Source organism: Melospiza melodia, chromosome 11 (genome assembly GCF_035770615.1).
Source record: "Melospiza melodia melodia isolate bMelMel2 chromosome 11, bMelMel2.pri, whole genome shotgun sequence".
Taxonomy (NCBI): domain Eukaryota; kingdom Metazoa; phylum Chordata; class Aves; order Passeriformes; family Passerellidae; genus Melospiza; species Melospiza melodia.
The window spans coordinates 2,718,267-2,739,906 of record NC_086204.1 but is presented as its reverse complement, the minus strand read 5'-3'; the positions used below and the strand labels follow the sequence as shown (position 1 = coordinate 2,739,906).

At 48.9% G+C, this 21,640-nt stretch overlaps 1 protein-coding gene across 7 annotated transcripts in view; it reads right to left on the bottom strand.

Moving 5' to 3' along the window:
* Nucleotides 1-21,640, bottom strand: part of PACS2 (phosphofurin acidic cluster sorting protein 2) — a 79,314-nt gene that overhangs the window by 22,890 nt on the left and 34,784 nt on the right. For 2 of the 7 annotated variants that reach the window (XM_063165308.1, XM_063165304.1), the window contains exons 4-18: nucleotides 21,461-21,586; nucleotides 19,272-19,434; nucleotides 18,133-18,206; nucleotides 17,334-17,414; nucleotides 15,230-15,289; nucleotides 13,883-14,040; nucleotides 12,078-12,168; nucleotides 11,284-11,361; nucleotides 10,447-10,568; nucleotides 9,827-9,962; nucleotides 9,096-9,200; nucleotides 7,565-7,671; nucleotides 6,744-6,898; nucleotides 3,443-3,553; nucleotides 308-416 (exon numbers count right to left, since the gene is read on the bottom strand). In XM_063165308.1, coding sequence (XP_063021378.1) covers nucleotides 308-416; nucleotides 3,443-3,553; nucleotides 6,744-6,898; nucleotides 7,565-7,671; nucleotides 9,096-9,200; nucleotides 9,827-9,962; nucleotides 10,447-10,568; nucleotides 11,284-11,361; nucleotides 12,078-12,168; nucleotides 13,883-14,040; nucleotides 15,230-15,289; nucleotides 17,334-17,414; nucleotides 18,133-18,206; nucleotides 19,272-19,434; nucleotides 21,461-21,586 — 1,676 coding nt within the window. The remainder of the gene's footprint in view (nucleotides 1-307; nucleotides 417-3,442; nucleotides 3,554-6,743; nucleotides 6,899-7,564; nucleotides 7,672-9,095; nucleotides 9,201-9,826; nucleotides 9,963-10,446; nucleotides 10,569-11,283; nucleotides 11,362-12,077; nucleotides 12,169-13,882; nucleotides 14,041-15,229; nucleotides 15,290-17,333; nucleotides 17,415-18,132; nucleotides 18,207-19,271; nucleotides 19,435-21,460; nucleotides 21,587-21,640) is intronic. The other 5 variants (XM_063165309.1, XM_063165305.1, XM_063165306.1 and 2 more) reach the window with 4 other exon arrangements.

Sequence of the window (21,640 nt, the reverse complement as noted above, 5' to 3'; positions counted from 1 at the left end):
GAGAATGCCAGGGTCCAGTCTGACACACCTAAGGTCACTGTGGTGAGACATCTCTGGAACCTAAGCACATAAAACCTGTCCATCCCCATCCTGCACTTCCCCAAACCTCTTACATCTTGAAAAAAACAGAATCTCTGCACTTAAAGCAACCCTGCTGCTGTAGATTCCCTGAGTGGGACACACTGCTGGGTGCAGCCTCCCAAGGCCTTTGCTGTTCGGTTTTCAGACTGCTGGCACAACATGAGAAAAGCACTTTGCTCTCAAGCAGCAGCTGGTGCTGGGAGCCAGCAGGATGGAAGGGCCATACCTCTTCTGTTTGTAGGTCAGCATGGCTTCAGCAATGGGCAGCTGGTGAGCACAGTTTGCCCCTGCTATGTACTGAGTTATCCGGGACACGACGTCGGGCGCATCCGAAACTGCAGAGAGCACAGGAAAAGCATTCAATGACTGCTCACACAATGCCAGCCCTGGCCTCCCTCAGACCTGCCAGCCCTGGCCTCCCTCAGACCTGCCAGCCCTGGCCTCCCTCAGACCACTGCCAGCCCTGTTCTCCCACAGACCTGCCAGCCCTGGCCTCCCTCAGACCACTGCCAGCCCTGGCCTCCCTCAGACCACTGCCAGCCCTGGCCTCCCTCAGACCTGCCAGCCCTGGCCTCCCTCAGACCTGCCAGCCCTGGCCTCCCTCAGACCACTGCCAGCCCTGCTCTCCCTCAGACCTGCCAGCCCTGGCCTCCCTCAGACCATGCCAGCCCTGTTCTCCCTCAGACCACTGCCAGCCCTGGCCTCCCTCAGACCATGCCAGCCCTGTTCTCCCTCAGACCACTGCCAGCCCTGCTCTCCCTCAGACCATGCCAGCCCTGTTCTCCCTCAGACCTGCCAGCCCTGTTCTCCCTCAGACCACTGCCAGCCCTGCTCTCCCTCAGACCTGCCAGCCCTGTTCTCCCTCACATCACTGCCAGCCCTGTTCTCCCTCAGACCACTGCCAGCCCTGCTCTCCCTCAGACCTGCCAGCCCTGTTCTCCCTCACATCACTGCCAGCCCTGTTCTCCCTCAGACCTGCCAGCCCTGTTCTCCCTCAGACCTGCCAGCCCTGTTCTCCCTCAGACCTGCCAGCCCTGTTCTCCCTCAGACCTGCCAGCCCTGTTCTCCCTCAGACCACTGCCAGCCCTGTTCTCCCTCAGACCACTGCCAGCCCTGCTCTCCCTCAGACCACTGCCAGCCCTGGCCTCCTTCAGACCACTGCCAGCCCTGGCCTCCCTCAGACCTGCCAGCCCTGTTCTCCCTCAGACCTGCCAGCCCTGTTCTCCCTCAGACCTGCCAGCCCTGGCCTCCCTCAGACCACTGCCAGCCCTGTTCTCCCTCAGACCACTGCCAGCCCTGTTCTCCCTCAGACCATGCCAGCCCTGGTCTCCCTCAGACCTGCCAGCCCTGTTCTCCCTCAGACCTGCCAGCCCTGGCCTCCCTCAGACCACTGCCAGCCCTGTTCTCCCTCAGACCTGCCAGCCCTGGCCTCCCTCAGACCACTGCCAGCCCTGTTCTCCCTCAGACCACTGCCAGCCCTGGCCTCCCTCAGACCACTGCCAGCCCTGGCCTCCCTCAGACCATGCCAGCCCTGGCCTCCCTCAGACCTGCCAGCCCTGTTCTCCCTCAGACCTGCCAGCCCTGTTCTCCACCTGCTGGTGGTGCCCACCAGCTCTATACCTAGCACAAGAAGCTCTGCCTACCCCAGAGCACAGTAAAGCTGAATGTGTACTCAGCATTTCTGACCAAATCTGGGGTCTTTTAGATTTGTTAAAAGCTTTTCTTTGTCCCTGCCCTGAGTCAGCTTTAGATATTTCATGCCTTGGCTGCAGGTGTCTGCTGGACAAAGTGCCTGGCCATGTCTCCCAGGTGAGCTGCTCTTACACCAGCACTGAGTTACCCGAGTTTCTGATGAACTCATGGCCCTGCTCAGTTGGCTAAAAAGACTGAGGGGCACACAAGGGTAGGAAGAGCACAAAGATCCTGTGATTTTGTGAGACTGTGGTTCATTCAAGTTGACACAAAGACATTTGCTAAATGCCTTCCATACTTCTTTGGTTTCTACCAAAGAGCCTCAACTGTGAGATCCCAGGAACACAAGTGACCTTCAACAGGCACTTCCATACTTTAAAATGGGCATTTTAACCCAGACTCTTTGTATTTGAACAGTGAACTGGTAAGAGTTATGGTTCTCTGCCAAATCTTCTTGTGCCATTATGGAGTTCCTGTGCAGCTGCCACCACACAGACAAAAATGCAGAATGTACAAAGTCTGCACTATACAAAAATGAGGTGGACTTTTTCTTATAGCATGCAATCAACTACGGAACAGATATGGCTCTTTCTGGGTTTCCACAGATAATGAAGTATTCCTAATTCAGACACAAAAATCAAGTCTGTATTGACATTTTTCTGCATTTTCAAGTGCACCAAGTAATTAAAGGAAACCAGTTCCATACACCAGTTCTTCCCTGAATTCAGGATTAAGGGAAAGTGTAGCTTGGACAGCATACTAGGAGATTTTTAGTCCAGCCTCCTGCTCCAAACAGGGCTGACTTCTGCTGGAAACAGCTCTCAACAATTACCCCTGAAGAGGTCTCTCTCCTCCTCTCATGGCTAGAGGACTTCCAGGAACATTCTGGGAGTCTCAGGAACTCTGCAATTCCAACGGGGAGAACCACATTGCAACACTCGTGGTGCTACACAAACTTCAGAGCTTTTCCCTTCTAATGAAATTTCTGTGTGGGCAATGCTGCCACAACAGCATCAAGTCTCAAGCCTTCACATAGCCCTTAATGTGGCAAATCCTCCTTTCTCCTGTTCCTTTCCATTCTTGAAGAAAAGGAGGGAGAAACTGTAACCATTCATATTTTAAACAAATTAGTACTTTGACTGAAGTAAGGTTTTAATCTGGCCTAGAACAAACTCAGATCAGAACAGGAACTTGTTGGTCTGACCTAGGGCAGCTCCCACTTGTTACCACACTGGTGAAGAACAAAATTCTTCTTTAATGAGAATGTTTTCAAGTCTGCTGGCAGGATCTTTTTCACACACAACTAACAGAAGTTAATCTTCCCAGTGCTTCCAGTTTTCCAAAGGTTTTAGGCTGCACAGTTCCTGAAGGAAAGCAATGTACTGAACTTAGGAGCAAGACCTCCACATCAAAGAACAAAGCTGAGAGCTAGGTAAGAACAGCATGACTCACAGGCAGCTAGTTAATGCCTCTGGGAGCCAATAACTGATTGCAAACCACGATGAGCAAGACTTAGAAAGGTCAGCATCTGAAATGGGAATGTGGTGGAGTGAGGAGAAAAGAGGAACAAAACCACTTGTCTGCTTCCTCTTGTATTTACTTGACCTCTGCTAAAATTACTCACTCGAGCTTTTCATCCCACACAGGCCAGACAGACACAGAGTCTTACCAGTGGTCTGTGCTTCAAGTTTGTTGAACAGATCTCTCCAGGCCAGATCTTGGAAGAAGTTGTTGTATCTATAATCTACAGACCCCAGATACTTGGCCACTGGATGGGAGCCTAAGAAAGAAAGGAAAACATCACAGCTGTGCTCTCCAGCACTGGGTTTGTTCTGTAAGGAATTAAACCCCAACATCAAAACCACACTAGACACCTCAGAAATAAATTTCTTCAATTATAACCAAGTCATTTAGTCCAGCTTATCTCTACAAGAGCATGCAAATAGACTTCCCAGTGCAGACTGCTTCAACACACTGCTATCTTTCACTTGAACCTTCCCCCTAACAAATTAAATTTTAAAAGGCCAAAGGAAACAGGACTGGGCAACTGCTGAGGAAATAAATGATTTGGAAGGCACAAAGGCTCTACAGCTCTCCATGTCTCTCAGTTTTGCAAGCAGCTCTCCCAAACAGCCCTTCCTGCCCACAGGCTGCACCACAGCCAGGAGGGGCCAGACCCCTTCCTCCAAGCACCATTTGTACCCCACAGCTGTTCTGCAACACTGAGAAGAGGCAATTGCCCCCAGGCAGGAAAAACAACCCAGGGAGGTTTGTTTAATCTGTGGAGAAGGGCTAAAAGCTCAATAAATAGGCTGCAATTTGAGGCAGAAAGCAGAGCCCCAGCATTACAGGACCCAGTGAACACTGGCAGGTGCAGCAGGTCCCTGCTCACTCTGGCTGAGCCTCGTGGCCCAGCTCCTCCATAAGCATGGAAAGATCTCCTGCAGAAGCTTTGTGTGTCCAGCCTCCAGCCCTGCATGGAGATCTGAGTGCACACTGACACTGAGCAGGACAGGGAAGGTGCTCAAGTGACAACCTCTGCCCTGGGAGGGTTCATTATGTTAAGCCACCTTCCTTTAAGGCCATCTATGTCCCCAAAACAAACAACACCCCCTAGCCACTACCTCCACAGTCTCTGAACACAGGAGAAAAGGTGTGCCAGGATCACCCTGCCCAACCAACCTGGCAATCAGGCTCAGCACCAGCCCTGAACATTTACACTCAGCCATGAAGCAGCCTCAGAACTCCTCTTAATCACATTATTTTCCTCCTTCCTGCACACCAAATTTGCCCATCAAGCCACACTTCCAGACAGCTGAGTTAACTGGAAACCTGAGAAATCCCTTCAAGATGACCCCAGTTGCTGAACTGCCCTCACCATGCTCCAGGAAAGCTCTGGTGGAAAAAAAAGACCCAAACAATAAACCACTGTCTCAGGGCTCCAAGCCTCCAAGCTGATTTCCAGCCTTCAAGGAGAGGTGAAAGCAGGAGGTGCCTCTGAGCTGCCTCAGGGTCAGGAGAGGCTGGGACCCCACATTTCCCCTGCAGGGAGTTTTGAGCAGGGCACACAGCACAGCTCTGCACCCTGGGCTGGAGAAGCTTTCCCACACTCTGCACATGGAAACAAGTAATCAAAGCAAGGCTCCCAAGAAGTCCTACCCATGGGAGCTATATAAAATGTTCAAATACCCCAAACAGCCAAAAAAAACCCCTCAACATTTGATTTTCCCCTTTTTCAGCTAGGATACAGTGTTTTAGACAGCAGAGGAATCTTACAGCCATGCAATCAGTGGCATGGAGCAGGACTGAATCTCCCAGTTCATATGTTTACAGACACTGAGCATTTCTGATTGCTAATAAACCACTGAGGGCTGACTCTTCTGTCACTGGAGGATGTAGCTGTGGACTCAGAAGGTAAGCCCATCCATGGAGAAACCCTAGTTCACCACCAACCCCATTTCAAAGGTATTGCAAGCAGCAGAGAGGATTTTCCTTTAAGACATTTATGGCATGGTCACCATTCTGTCTTTGGTGCTTTTTCAATTGTCAGAAATGAGAGGTGGCTCCTCAATCACTTTAATGAACTGCCAGAGAGCTGGCCAGAAATAAGCACTTGATCCAATCAGGAAATACTGCAGACTTCTGTGGAAAAGATCCTGTTAGAGAAGTTGCTATATTTAAAGTAGAATCTAAAAAGAATCCACAGTTCTAAAGCATTTCATTATCAAAGTGTCTGGTTCATTTTTTCTTCTTTTTTGATTACAAAACAAAGTTTTAAGATTAAAAAACCAACCTAAACCCAAACACTAGTTAAATCTTGTGTTTCACTTTCAAAGAGAGTATTTTCAGATCATTAAAAACTGCAGGACAGAAAACTCTTATTCTGAGGCCAGGAGACAGTCAGCAAGTGAGCAGCAAAGTCTCAGACACAGATTCTCATTCAAAGCACATTTAACCTTGCAGAAATTAATATTTTTTTTTTGTTTTTCCTCCCTAAAGGGCTCTCTCTTCTCTTCCTGCCAACCACTTTGAAAACGAAATGCCTTTTTTTTACAGAAGGATTCCGTTCTTGCTTTTCCTCTGCCTTTTTTATTTAACTTTTGCAAATGCCACCAATGAATGGACAGCCTAACTCCAGTGTTTACGGTGCTGGGCAGCAGCTTCTGATTCCTATAGGAACTTCCATCAGCTGCCCCCAAAGCCAGAAAACTGGAAAACACTGGCAAAAAGTGCTTTTCAAGTGTTCTTGCATCACTTAAACGCTCTGTCCACACAAGCCAAGCCCTGGAGCACACCAGCAGTGCCCAGATGTCCCTGCCCACTGCACCAGTGACTCCCCTGCTTCCCAGGCCTTGCCACCACCACATTCCTGACTGCACCAGGCCCCTGGTGCTGCTATCAGTGCGTTCTACCTCCCTCAGCACAAGCAATCCAAGCTGGAAAATGTTCCACCCAGGCAGGCTTGATGAGCTGCTGAAAGGGCAGAGGTAAAGTGAGGGAAAAACGTGAGCAGACCAGCACGAAAAGTAAAGGTCAAGAGATGTGTGTAATTTGAATAATTCAAATTCTCAGCAGTTTCAGAGCCTTTTAAAAAATTTCAACCCCTCTTCTTAATATTTTCTGAGTCAAGCCCAGGGAGGCCAGAACAGTTATTGTTTTGGGAAACGTGGTGCCCACTGAATTTAACATTTCAGCCAGGGAGAAGGGTTTCCAGAACAATTCTGTGCATAAGAGTCTCCCTGTATGGGGAGGAAGTACTTAACCCCTTGCTTCAAACAAAAGCAGACTTTGGATCAGGAACTTAGAGATGGAATTCACTCCCACAAGAGCAGCAACACCAGCAGCACACAATCATGTAATAATTTGCCTCATTTAACCCATAGCCAAAGCTCCAGAAAGGCTTCTCCTGAGGGAACACAGCAGATTTCACCCATTCCCCTCCCTGTGAGGAAACACCATCCCTTATTTACCTAGAGGGATGATCAGAAATTTCATGTAGCCGAGCCAGTCGGGGGTTTTGTGAGACAGCTGCTCTACAAAGAGCCTCAGCACAGCACTGAGGTAATTCTGGGCTCCTGCCACTGCAATTTTAATTGGGTTTGGAGGCTGTGAATTGCAGTTACAGCTAGACAGAAAAAGAGGAAACATATTTGTAATTGTGCCTTCAACCACATATTTCAGAACAAGCAGCAAAAAAAAAAAAGACAAACCAAAAAAACTGGTTAATAACAATTATAGCAGAAGAGAGTTTGTTCAATACACAAGGCAATATTGCAATGATTCTCAGCAGCTTAAAACATTATTCATAAAATACAACATTCTTCAGTAATTTCTTAATTGGTCTCCCTGCTCCTTCTTTTGCACATTTTGATATTCTAAAGGGCTGGGCTCAACTATCTAGGTTAGGATGTACCTAACTAACTGCTGGGTCAGAGAACACACTCAGGTACCCACAGCCTCCAGCAGGTAAGCAGGGAGTGCCTTCAGGAACTGAGGAATTATTCTGGGAATTGGAAGGGAGACCAAGAACTATTTAAAACCCCTTTATTTGTTTTGCATGCACTGCACCCCCCAAGGCAGCCCCCAAGGCACAGTCTCTGATAATCACTGCTGCTGGGGACTTGCATGTCCCACACGAGGCAGAACAGCAGAGGTGGTGAGTGCTGAAGAGCCACAGAATGCAATTCTGACTTCAGGAGAGCAGACTGGAAAGGTTTCGTGCAGTAGTTGAGAAATGAACTCGCTGAGTCCTGGGGCACAGGAGCTGAGAGGCTTTTAGGTGAGAACTTACTATCTCTGTATCCTGGAGACAATTGTGCTGAAAGCTGCCTGAATATCAGCAGAGGAACATGTGCAGACCACTGGCAAGGTGTGCTTTTGCAAGACATCTGAAAGGTACTGAGGAGAGAACAGAACATTTTTAGTCCTTTTTTTCAGTACAGTTTGTCACAAGAAGAAAATGTGCCCCCCTCAACCTCCTGAGTATTCTCACACCCACTCCTGGGCACTCTCCCTGTGTCTGAAGGTGATGTGGCTATTTCACAAATGCCTCCTCCCTGCACAGCAGCCAAAGGAAAGTTCTCCTAGAAAAATGGAAGCATCTTCTTGACAGACACAACACCATGTCCCAGAGATGCAGCACAGTTTTTACAGCCACAGAGGGCAGGGCCAGCAGAGCATTCACTGAGCAGACAGCCCTGGGAAAGAGCAGACACTGCTTACCTGCCTGCTTCTGGCAGTGCAGCTGCAGCTCTCTGATTTCCATTTTAAAGAAATGCAGTGCTCTGCCCACCCTTAAACACTGAAGGAAGGGAAGGGTGCTACCACACCCATGCTCCTTGTGAGGAGTTGTTTCCCCTCCATGCAGCTGATGGGGGCACCACACACCTCAGGTACACATGAACATTAATTATAGCACTCAGTAATTATCTCACACTTTCAATTCCTGCATGACTAATCTATACACTCCAGTCCATATCCCTCATGCCCTCTGATACTGCAGGCACAAGCTGCCAGAACCCCTGGAAGGTGATCTACAATATCTTCTCTCCATCTCTAGAAGGCATTTCTGTGTCTTCCAAGAACAGAGACAGTGGACCCAGCAGCTCAGATGGTATTTCTGCTCTCTCACACATTGAGACCCTAGTTCTTTCAGAAACAGAAAGCCAAAGCAGACAATGTAACTCCACAAGCCTGGCACAAGTTCCCCAGGCAAGGGCCACCCAGCACGTGTACATTGGTCCTCTTCCACACATATTTCATTGCTTTCTCAGAATAAGGCTCCAAAAGGAGAAATATTTGCTCCAAATTTGTAAAAATTCCCAAATTTGTTGTCAGCAAAAGGAAGTATTGGTCAGAGTTCTCCTTAAAACAACCATCACTCCGCAAGGATGGGGTGATTCCTGCAGTCAGCAGTCACAGGCACGTGTACATGGCTACAGAGCTGATCCAAAACATTTTCTCCTGTTCACCACCTGTGCTCAGAAATCTCAGCCTAAACCACCACAAGGTCAGACCTTCCTTTGTCCCAGCCCACTACAGTTTAGGGGGCTTCTGAGTGCAAGGGTTTAGCCACACTCCCAGTGCTGCTAACCACAAGGAATGGCATTATTTGGGGAAGAAAACACCTCTGTGGAAAGGCTCAGGTGGCAAAGCTTTATAAGATCCCAGCATCTCCTGGCCAGATGAAATCCAGCCTGTGGGCACTGAGCACTCTGCAGGCAGCAGACCCTGCTTGGTCAGTGCAGAGCTCAAGGCCTGTCCATTCCTGAGGAAGAACAGTGCAGGAGAACTGTGCTCCAGGTGATGCCTCCTGCCCTTACCTGGCCTTGCCAGTCAGATGTATTGACAAGGATAATGTTTTCTGGCAGCTGGTCATCAGAAACCAGGATGTGATTCAGCTGATCATACACTGTTTTCCTGGGGATCTGGAAATAAAGACACAGAGGAGGAACAGTAAGAGGTGTCAGCTATGGCCACCAAGCCTGCAGCTCCAGCTCTTGCAATTGATGTGCATGCTGGCCAGTCACCCCTCAGCAAAGGCACACTGCACACTCTGCAGCTTGCCCAGTGTTAGCCACCATGGATTTGTTGGCCACTACTCCTTCTGCCATGCACTTTTACTTACATCACTTTATACCAACCAACTAACAGCAGCCCAGGAATTTAAGATTCATAAAAGCCAGGAACAATGTCCTTCAAGGAGGGAAATAACTGAGTCCCACAGCTAACAAAAGCACAGCACATATGCTGTGCACAAGACAGTCCCTAGCAATCTGCCTTATTTCAAAGGAGTAATTCCTCAACACACCCCTATTCATTTCTCATTCTAACAATCTGCTCCAGTGCTTTGAGTTTATGGCTGGCTGACAAAGCTCCAAGCTGGCAAACCCCAGCGGACTGCATGGAAGAGAACACTTTAGCCAAAACAAATTCCCTCCTTCCTGAAGCTGCGGGGCCCAGTTCCTTCCCAGCAGGGACAGAGCCCCAACCAGAAGGACAAGGAGAGAGAGGAGGAGCAGGGAGTGGCTGGAGGGCAGCAGAGCCAGCCGACCTGTAGGTGGTGCCGGGTGTCCGGGGAGCGCTCGTTGTCCAGGCTGTTGGCTCTCTCGTTCTGCGGCCGCACCGGCTGCCTCTCCTTCAGCGACGTGCTCCTGCCCCGCCGGCCCGTCTGCTTCCCCTCAGACCTGCTGGGAGACTCACACTGCCAGGGCAGGCACGCTTCTGAGCGAGACACGGCCCCCAGAGCCCCACCGCCCGTCTGGCAGCCCCAGTGATGGCAGCACAAGCACTGGGGAGGGAATTCTGCACGGAGATCTGAGCTAGCTTGAGCCCGGCTGGTTCTGCTTCTGACAGCACAGCTCACAGCTCAGCACATTCCCAGGAGTCCCAGGATGACTTCCACAGCCTGTGCTAACACCCACACCCCCTCTCTGCTACTGCTACACCAGCATCATAAGATCCAGCCAGGCAAACTGCAGTCACACGCCCAAAGCAGCACAGAATACCTCTGGGCTATCATTTACCAAGTGCTCTAGACCCATTGCTCAAGTGCCCAAACACAGGAGGATGTCCTTGCAGCTTACTGCCTTGAGGCCACCCTGACCAAGTCCTAGCACACTGTCCATGACTCCCCTGAGCAGCCTGCAGCAGGCACAGCCCCGTCCCCTGTACCTGGTGGATGGGATGATGAGGGACTCTGTCTTTGTGATCTTCCCACTGGGTGGGAGCTTCTCCACAAACACATCTGGAGTGGGGAGCTCAGCCTCCTGGACCTCAGCTTGCTGGTTAGACTCCTGCCAAAACACAGGGAACAGAATTAGCAGGAACAAACCCTCTGTCTCACCTTGAGAGTTTAACTCTGGCTGGGGCACATTGAGCCTGCCTCTTCCAGACATCCTCCTCACTGCCAAAGGGGGGAACCAGGAGTGGCTGTCTGGGCTACCTGTTCCCAGCTCTGCCTCACAAGGGAGCTGGAGGGAGGAAGGGTGTTCAGAGATGCTGTTTGGAACAGGCACTCTCACAGCTCAAAGCCAGGGACATGCCTCCTCATGCAATGCAGATGAATTCATCTTACCCAAATGAACTAGCTAAGACAGAAAGAAATGAGAGAAATGTTACACACCCCACGTTCCCAGCACAGCAACTTGAGCTTTGAGATTTCTACCCCAGGACCAGCTTGATTTCTGCCCAATCAGCTTAAAGTAATACTTCTGTCTGATCAAATGGAACAGCCTTGAGCATCCTTTATGTGCTCAGTGGCAAACTTTGGGCTAGCTGTTTGAACAAAAGTCAAAGAGAGCATTTCACCTGCAAAAGGCTGAAAGACAAGAAGCTCCAAACTAAGGCCAGGAGGAGAACTCAGTGCCATCTTCACTGCAGCTGATTTTACCCATGGAAGTTGTGTTGCATGTGCAGCTATACAGACAGACAGATGCACCCCACAGAATGCAGCCCACAGCTGACACCAAACTGACAGGAGGAAGGTCAAAAAGTGCATTTTCAACTTACATAAGGGACAGTGTCAGAAACACTGTCGCCTGCATGTTTGGTTCCAAGACTCTTTGTCTTTTCAGGCACTTCTACCTGCTTGAGAGAAGAAAAATCCTCAGGAGGTTTAGCACCAGCACAGTTTCCAGCCATGCTCTCTGGGTCAGGCTGTTCAGAAGAGAGGCTTCTCCATTTAAACATCACACAGCTCTGCAGCACGGCCAGCAGTGCTCCCTGCTCACACATCACTGTGGGATGTGGCAAAGCTGATGCACAACACACAGGAGAGGCAATAAAATGCTCTGGGATGGGACTGACACCTTATGCCCATTCAGGAGGGAATGGAAAAGCAGCTGAGCTGCCCCTGACCATCCACTGTCAGCCACCAGGAAAGATACCCCAACATCAGCAAAGAAAAGCTTCCTCCACAGAGTGCTAGGAAGTCCCTAAAACTCCCAGGCAACATCTCCCATCCTGGCAGTCATTTCAGGCACATGGGAATCTGAGGCTATTTACACCATCAGCAAGTATTCAATACATAACCTGAAGATGCACCCTCGACTTAATACCATATTTGCATTAAAACAAAACAAAACCAACAACAAAAAACAACTCAAAAAACAAACAGCAACAAAAAACCCCCAAACTGGCCAAAAAATCTCCAGTCCCCAAGAAGTCCAAATGAGTTTTCTTAGCAGAAAATTTGTATCTCTGCATCCAAATCTTTGGGAAGTTGGGGGTGTCAGAGAGGGTGTTTCAATTTACACATGCAATTAGAGAGAGTGCAGAGAGGTAACACTTGAAATGTGACTTACAGGACTTGGTGGTTCTCTCTGGCTCCTGATGCTGTGGATGCTCCCAATTTCTGTCTGAGAGCTGGAGTGTGACAGTCCTTCAAAGTAAGGTCTAAATAAGAAAAGTAAAACCCATTTCTTATTACCAAAAACTGACAGGGCAAGTCCACCACACTCAGAGCAAAGCAGCACAACAGTTCCCAGAGGATCTCACTGCTCCCCAATTGTTCCAGTAAAACAGGCTACTTTTGAAAGGAGAGGAGGGTGTCCAGGACAGTAAGAGAAGCCAGAAAAGTCCAGGCATTCCTGAATTCAGCTTCTGACTGACATACAGCAAGCAGAATTAAAGCTTCCCCCACACCCCAACACTCTGCTCCTGGGTAAGTGATTCTTGGGCTAATATACATTTTGTTTCCAGCTTGCATCTGGATTTGGCTGCCAGCCCTAGGCTCCAATTACACATTTGCTCAGTAAGATAAGGTACCACACACAATCAGATTATGCTTCCACTCCAAAGGCAGCTCATCACATCAGGCTACAAGACTCAATTACAACGTAAGGAACTGATTTTTTGTTGTTGTGGGGAAAAGCTGCCTCAAAGGCATCAACATTTATCACATCCTCTTCAAGATAGGAACACCAGAACTGGACCTAGGAAACTACAGAGTGTCTCCCCAGGACCACACACAGTAAGTTCTTACTCCAGCAATCACATAGCCCAGCACAGTTTGCTCCTCAGCTCCAGGGAACAGGACATGAACTCTCAGTGTGCAGAGTGGAACATTTTGGTTTGTTGCAAAGCAGCTGCTTACCACAACACATCTATTTTCAAATCCCTTCATGGTAGGGCCAACCAGCTGGCTGGAATCTTGGGTTAAGCACCAAACACCTGCACATGCCAGCAGCCCCACCATTTCCACTGCTGCCCCAGTCTATCCTTGGCATCTCCTGGCTCACTGACAGGGAACAGCTCTCTCCAGACCCAGAATCTGTTCTCAGCCCAATGAGGTTATTCAACATTAATGAGGCCATAATGACACCTGGTAATTAGCAGATTTAGCAGATGCTGTGCTGACCAGCTGCAGTGGTCAGTGCCATAAGTCTGTGTTTCAGAGCCATCGCACACTGAGGGCCTGAGCCTGCAACCACACCCCAGCCAGAAGCAGGAGTCAGCTCAGTCTCACGTTTTCAGCCTTTATTGAGCAGAGTGTGACACAGCTGTGTTAGCTCAGAGCTCTGCATCTGCTTGAGACCCTGAGCCAGCAACCCCCAGCTCAGCCCCACAGTGCTGGGACTGACCCACAGGAGCTCTTTAAGCACATCCACATGTGTTGCAGTCAATGCCTTTGGGCCCTGAGGAATCCACTTGTTTCCTGCAGCTCTGCTTCCTTAATCCCTGCAAAGACACTCTTTCCACACAGGGTGTTATTACAGGAAAGGTCTTTCCAGAAAGACAGTGTGCCTTGTTCATCCCTGCCTCTACTCCTGCCTTAGCACACATTTCCTCCCTGGTTCTTCATCCCTGCCTCTACTCCTGCTTTGGCACACATTTCCTTCCTGGTTCTACCTTCCCTGTGCTCAGGTGGCAGGGCAGCAGAACATCTGCAAAGGGAACAAGGAAGAGCTGGGACTGAAGGGAAGTCAGACCCTCCCACACCTCTAGATGACAAGCTGTCACTCTCATTCTAACACCACCATGTCAGGAGGGGGAAAGAAACCACAGAAGAGTGGGAATAAAACTGTGGCTGACAAAGCTACAAGCCCCAGCAGACTGGAGGGGTTTGCCAGCCATCTCTCTGGCCCAGCAGAAGCTGTCTCACACTTACTTTAGCTTTGGCTTTGGAGTGCTCAGGACACTGTCATCATCCTCCATTTCTGGCCCGCTGTCACTGGGGTTCTCTATATCCAGCGTGTCATACAGAAGGTCCAAATCCTCCTCCACCTCTGGAACGTGCTCTGCTGGGTCCTGCTCTGAATCCAGAACCTACACAGGACAAAAAGAGGCATCACCAGCTCTGCTAGGAGCCAGACTGATCCCACACCAGCCCTGCAGGACACCAGTCCTGGCAGCAAGATTCTATTCCTGGTGCTAGGATACTATATCCCAGGAACATTAAGTACATGAGAAATGCTTGTCTTGGATCAAGCCTGTCAATACCTGGTTAAGCAGGAGTTACATGTTGGACCAGGCATCCATGAGCATGCCATTGGTTATGTCCAATAAACAAAGCTTTAAAGCTCCAAAGGAATCTCAGTCCTCCTAGAATCAGCACAATACTCCAGTATTCCCAGCAGTGTAGCCTGTATTGGTATTCACTGAGAAAGCTGCCCTGACACCTCCTGATTTGATACCCAGAAACGTCCACAGGAGGCGCCTGAAACCTGGAGGAGGATCGGCTGCCAGTGGCGAGGCAGGAGAACAAACACCTCCCACCGACCTCGCTTCACACACAGCCCGCAGCAAGCAGGGGCAGCGCCCTGACCAGAGCTTGCTTTTGGAGCGGCAGCTGCAGAAAAAGCAGCAGCAGCTGCCTGGGCTCCAAGCTGCGGCTGCTGACTCTGCCGAGCTGGGCTGGCAAGACCAGCAAAGCTGCTTGGAAGAGCAAGGCAGCACCAGGAGTTCCTCCCTCTTTCCCACAAGCCACAGAATCAGCCCCACAGCCAAAGGAGATGTTGACTGGTTTTGTGTTGGATACTTATGGCTACACAGGTTTCTGGACCTGTTTCATCCTCTCCTGCTCTGACCAAGCAGCTGACTCTTGTGGATTGAGCTCCCCATCCAAGTTTTTCATGTCTTGCCTGGCTGTTCTAGTAAGATGATCAAACAGGCTGGGCTTTAACCTCACAGGCAATACACACCATTTGGACTGCTTGCCTTTGAACGGGTCAGAGATAATTTCAAAGCAATCTGCAAAACTAATGGGTACGCGCACAGCTGCCAAAATCTGCTTTTGATAAAAGTGCATCTACAAAACGCTTGTTGACATTTAGAAATTGGCCCTCAAGCCTCCCTGCAAGGCTAGGGTGTAAGGAAAGGTCACATCCACTGTGGACTTGAAAACAAAATGAAGGGAACAGAAGGAAACAGGGGGGTGTTCCTGAAGACTAAAGCAAGATGCACCAAGCAAAGGGCAGCACACAAGGCAGGGAGGTTTACAGAAGGAATTACTCACCTCATCAGACACTTTAAACCTCTTCAGCAATGCCACAACCTTCTGTTTGAAGTTTTGTTGCTGCAAGTTAAAGACACTTTTATGTAAGTAAAGCATTAAGTGAGCTGTTTTCTCCCAGCCTGCAAGAAGCCAGACACATCTGACACTGGTGCTACCCTGCTGTTTAAAATCAAACAACATCTGGCACCACCTCTCCGTTGTCCTTACACTGAAATCAGCTTCTCCACACCCATGATAACTTCATTACCACCAATGGTAAGTCCCACTCCAACGAGCACTGCAAATCTGAAAGATGGCACTCCACTTTTGGCTGGACACACAATGGATAACAATTTTTATCTGCCAGACCACCTCCCTGTGCCTTTTTGATATATTCCTGGAAAACACCTGAAAGTCAACTTCTCTGATTCTTAACAAGGGTGAGCCAACATAGAGAACTACCCACTGACCCCAAGAGCAAATGTGATTTTTACCACCAAAGCATGAGGGGTTTTTTTGCAGGAGTTTGCATGGCAGGTTCATTTATTTCACTGGCAGCACTGGTGAAAAGCTGTGGCACTTATCCTCAGCACCTGCCCCATCACACAAATGTTCCTTGAGTCGCACTCCCAGATCCTGGGCACAGCAGGAACCAAGGCCAGAACAACACAAGGCACACTGCTGCCCTCCCTTTGTGCAATGCTCACCCACAGGGGCTCCCCTTTTGCAGATCAAAGAGCTGAGGTTTGCCCAGCCCTTCTCTGGCTGTCACTGACAAACCTGATGGGCACATCCTCAAGAAGGGCCCAGGTCTCAGTGCTGGTACAGAGCATCTGAGGTGGCATCCTTGGGTCAGGAGGAAAGGGAGAAGGAAATGGCTGGAACCTGGACATTCTGAGGTGAAGGAAGTTGCTCGTTTGCTGACTCTCCTGAGGTCTTGCCAGTCCAACTGCCTACTCCCAACTCTGGCCTCAGACACTTCACACAAACTGCACCCTTTATCTCTGAGCTCCTACCCTGCAGCTGAAGCTTAGGTGAAATAAATCCAGGACACTGTTCCTAGACAGCCCTGTTTCCACCCCCAGTGCATCCCTGAGGCTGAGATGCTCTCACAAGAGTGACAGTTCTGCTCTGGCTCAAGCAAACCCACCCATGACAACACCTGGGGGCAGTTCAGCAGCCCACAGAGGGGACACTCAGCATGCAGCAGCCAGGGGGACATGGCCAGAGCTGTTTGCTGGCCTGAATGGTTTTATAGAGAGCAGATCTGGTTTGGAGCTGGGCTGATGGTAACTTAACTGGCATCACCAAACCCAGTTTTGCACCAGCTGGACCTCCAGCATCAGTTCAGAGGTCAGGGCTGGAAGGGCTTTCCTCTTATGGGTTCCTTGCTCAATACCAGGTGGTGGATTTTGTCCTGACTGGTCACTGTTCAAAACAATATGGACACCCAGGGTATGAACTAGCACACTCCTGGTCTCACAGGAAGGGTCTTTATAGTGACAGATTCAGGTCAAAACAGGGTTTATTTCAGACCTCATCAAAATGTGGATTTCAGAAACAGCCTCAGACCGTGGTGTGGTGAAGCTCAAGTCCCTGCTGCACACAAGTGCAGCTTTGCAGGCACACCCATGCTTGTGGGGGAGGGTGGACAGCCACATGCATCTTTCTAAAGCTTCTACATATACCATATCCAGCTACTTCTCTTGTCTCAGCACCACATGCACCACCTGAAGTTTATCCATCAAGCTCCAACCCCTGACTAAGCCACTCCATTCTGAGAACTTCTCACTGGCCTCTCCCATGCAGAGCATTCCTTCACTTAGAGCCACTTTCAGGACTTACATGAGCATGGATCCTGCACTGCCTCCTTCATGGGGATGGAATTTCATGCACTTGCATGATTTTTGGAGCTCCTTAACCTTGCAGCCAAGGGCCACTCAACACATGCACACACCTTGGATGGTCCCACTGCCTGAACTGGCTGCTTTCTCTAGCTGTTCACATGCTGTGACCATGCCCCCAAGCTCCATGCTGGGCCAGCATGCCTGGTGTCCCACAAGCCACATGCACTGCACATCCTGGCCAAAGGCCATCAGTGTTAGTAAAACTGATTTCCACCGACCCTGGTTATGGACGTCGTTCTTACTATCGATCTCCGCTGCTTCTTGGGCTTCCCCATCTCGTACTCATCATCATCCAAATCCTGAACAGAAAGAGGAGTCCCGTGTTACCTTCGTCATTCTGAGACACATGAGCATGCCAAAGTGTTCTTTCTATGCAGATGAACCTGCTGCTGTGTCTTCCAGGCACCCAGCATTTGCCTTAATTGCAGTTATGATGGTAGAGGGAAAAGGAAGTGAGACAGGTCTGCAGGGACAGGAATAACAGCTTGGAGAAGCAACACAGCCCTAGCTCTACATTCAAGAAACAAGGACAGTCACAGCCCCACATCTTGGTGGGTCCCTCTCTCAGTCCCCTCTGGTAAGACCCAAACTCAAAAGCATCTCACATCCAGTCAGGGATTCTCCATAAGGACCTATTGCGAAAAAGGTATTAAAGACTAAAGGCTGCCTCAGACCCCACTGGCCCTTTAATTACAGCTGGGGATCCACGTTGGCTCTTTGAAGTTCAATGAGCACTATAGAAGCAATTAAATGACTCCCTGACCATTAAGCAGAGAAGCACAAGGATGCCAATGTTTTTCCAGGGAGCTCAAGTCCAAACACGTGAACAGATAAATCACAGCATGGTAGAAGAAATGGGTTACTGTGCAGGCCCTCTCCAGTGCAGCTGAACACTTGGTAACAGTCTCACTCTGGCGTGGTTTAGATCCAGAAATAGGCTTTTAGTTTCAAGCAGGAGCTGGGAGTGCACATGCTCCACTGAGCCCTCTCAGGGAGAAGCCATGCCCTGAACAGTACCTGGCCCTGCACGGCATCATCACTGGCCTCCTGCTCAGAAGAGAAGCTCTCGTACTCTTCCTCGGAATAGTTGTCTGAAAGGGAAGGAAAGAGGGGAAAGATCCTGTGAAACTCCTTCAAGGTCTCGTCTCAGGAGCAGAAAAGGCCAGCTGAAGGCACAAATCAAGAAAGGAGGCACACAAGGAGAAGATAAATTAGCAGGCATCTATCCCTGCTAGAACCAGTGAGATGGGAATTGTCTGGAGGAAAGGAATGAGGAGAAACACACCCAGTAAGAAGGAAGGACCAGGACACAGAGAAGGCTCCTCCTCCTCTTAATAAGAGGAGGAAACTTCCTCCCATTGGAAAGTACCAACCACTTGGTAGACAGCAGCAAGTAAAGAGGTTTCTCCACAAGGGAAATTCTTTTTCCCCCTAACCTGTGCACAACTGACTTAAAGGGGCAAGTGAAACACGACAAAACCTTTCTGGAAATGGCCCTTCAGGTGAGCTGCCTGGCCCCAGGCAGCAACACACAAACACCACATGTGCACTACCTTCAGCAGGTCACTCTTCCAGCAGTGAGCAGAGGGCTGGTACCACATAAAAATAATCACCACAAGCCTGAACCCAGTGACTTCCCTATACAGTGCACCACATCATGGATTTACACTCATTAAGCCAGGTCATCACTCCCAGCAAAACGTGCTGCAGGCTTGCAGGTCTCATCTAAAGTTAATGAAATTTATTGTAGAAAAATTTTCCTTCTTTTCAAAGGAAAAAGAAGATGGAAGAGTAGCTTAAATGTGAATCTCCTGAATACAACACTGATAGCCAGGTGAGAAGCTACAGGCTCCCAAAACATCCACCAATAATGCAGGGAGAGCACTGGTGAGGACACAGCCAAGCCTTGCTGATGGCTCAGGTGTGGTGTGGCATGCAGGAGAGCTCTGACAACTGTCCCTGTCACACTCCCTGCCTGCACAGCAGCACTTTTGCAGAGTGGGTTTTCTTTGCACTGATCACTCATAGACAGAGCAACTTGTGCAGACCAGTCCTCATTTGTCCCAGGAAGCACCCAAGCCCAGGTGGGGCAATTTAACTCCAGCTGGCTCAGGAGGACTCTCAGTGGTCCTCAGAGAACGTGGTTGGACTCTCACCTGTAGACTTGATTTTCTGGCTGGCCTGCATCGTGCTGTCCTCATGGTCGATTGGCTGACTTGACAAGGAGAAGATCCAGATTTCTGCCACCTTCACCGGAGCCTCTTTGATGTTGCTGAAAAGGCTCAGAACCTGGCCACCTTCTGTAGGGTGCTGCATCACCTGGGACAGAAATGAGGCAGAACAAATCTGCATTTAAGTGTATTTAAACTTGTATCATTTGCATACTACTAGAGTTTTTTATGTTAATGGAGTTACTCTACATTTCCAGGACCTTGTAACCACAGGAGCCACTTGCAGGCAATCCACGAGGCTCGCTGAGATTTTATCTGACTGCTAATGAAAGTGATGGAAGGAAACAAAACAAAATTCTGAACTTAAGAGCTGATTAGCTCACCCTTGAAGCAGAGTACTTGACTACCTCATTACTATGTGTTTGCTTCCCAGCACAGAACTGATTTGAATTATCAAGTTACCCACCTTCTGAACACCTAATTAAGGAACTTGATATTGTCTTAAAACCAAGCAAAAGAGCCGGTAAAAGCAAAAATTCTTGGTGAGATACAGATGTAGAGTGCCTCCTAAAGCAAAATATCCTTGCTGTGGAGAGCTGACAGACAAATCTCAGAGGAACTGGCCACCAACCACAGGACAATGAAGCAGCAGGGCATGACAAACAAGGCAGTGGTGGAGGCAGAGGGACATCCTGGCGCAGGTTTCTCCTTCCTTTGCCACTCCCAGCTCAGAGGTTTCTCCCCAGAATGTTGTGATCTTCTCTTGCCCCACCAGAGTGAGTGAGCCCAAGCCCTCACCTGCACAGCAACACACACCAGGCTGCTCTGTGCCTCCTCAAAGGGACCTAAACAGACCTGAGCTGATGAGGAACATATGTCCTCTGCTCTGAAACTGCTCACTCTCAACTCCAATTCACTGCTCTGTTTCAACAGCTTAAGAGAACTTTTTATATTTTTTTAAAGAAATGAGTCAGCGGAGTTTAGGGGTCATCATCCTATAAACTCCAAAGGGGAGGGGAGGGCTTGTAAAATCAGTTTTCCTGAAGACTTCAATTTCATAAATATTCCAGATGAGCTGGAAAGCAACTATTTCCTAACATGGTGAACCTTGGAACATTTTTGACCTTCTAACCCCAGTCAGCTGACATTACAAACAGACATAAGAAAAACCACATGTAGCAGCAGCAAAATGCCCAACACTCAGAAGTTCACCAGTGACTCTAACTGATGGGCCCACATGTTTTCTGCCTTACAGCAGTATTTACTTTCTGCTTGTCCAACAAATCAAACAGTGCAGGAAAAATGTTAGCTGCAACACCATGCACTTGGCCAAATCAAATAAGGAACTCATCATTCACTGCAGGGCTGAGGGAAGCTGCACTCACACAAGAGAAGCACACTTTAGAGTGGATTATTTAATATAATAATAACTCACCACAGAGTAACATTGGCTTGTTTTGGATAAAAGTCATTTGTTGACAGAATGCAGTCTGATGAAAAATATTGGTGCGAAACTGAACTTGCTACTGCTAAACCCATTTCTAAACACTCAGACACTGAAACAGCAGAGATTAAACAGGGCATGAAGTAACAAAGCATGGAGCTATGCCATTCAGAAAGCCTTTGTGAATAATTTATCCATACTTGACTCCAGCATTAATTTTATCATTTACTTCTCATGAATAGAGCTCCACCTAAATTACCAACAGCCATGAAATAACAATGGCCAAGGGTTTTTCAAGCAAAATGAGAGAAATTGCTTAATCCTGAACTCTCATACTGTGGCACTGAGAAGCACAGCAAATCTTGCTTTAACTTTACCACTTCTCAGGGTTGGCAGACTTGCCCAAGTGACTCTGTTTCGTTCTGCACTTTTGATCTGGACCCCCTAACTCTAATAAAGCCACAAAACAATAACAAAACCCTCAAAAGGTCACAAGCTATCCTTGTGAAAGCTTTAGCCATTAAGAGATGAGGCAGAAAACACTCGATATAATTACTCAGTAATAAAATCTGGTTCAAATATTGCCCTGTCAATACCAATTGCAGCTATTAAGACTGCAGCTATTTGAAACCCTGTCAGGTCCTTCTCAACGAGGCAGGTGACAAGAGTGGGTTTGGAGGGAAGGGAGGATGCCCAGGTGTGCAAGCAGAGCCTGTGGAGAGCAGCTCACCTCAGCCATGTTGATGCATCCCACAGCCAGGGTCTTGTAGCCTAAAATGGTTCTGTTCTTGTAGCGCTTGCGCCGCTGCAGCATGATCTGGAGCTTGTTGCCTTCTCTCTTCAAGAAGTGAGGGTACTGAGGTGGGAAACACAGTGCAAAAGTTCATTTTGCTTCCTGGCAGTATCTCCC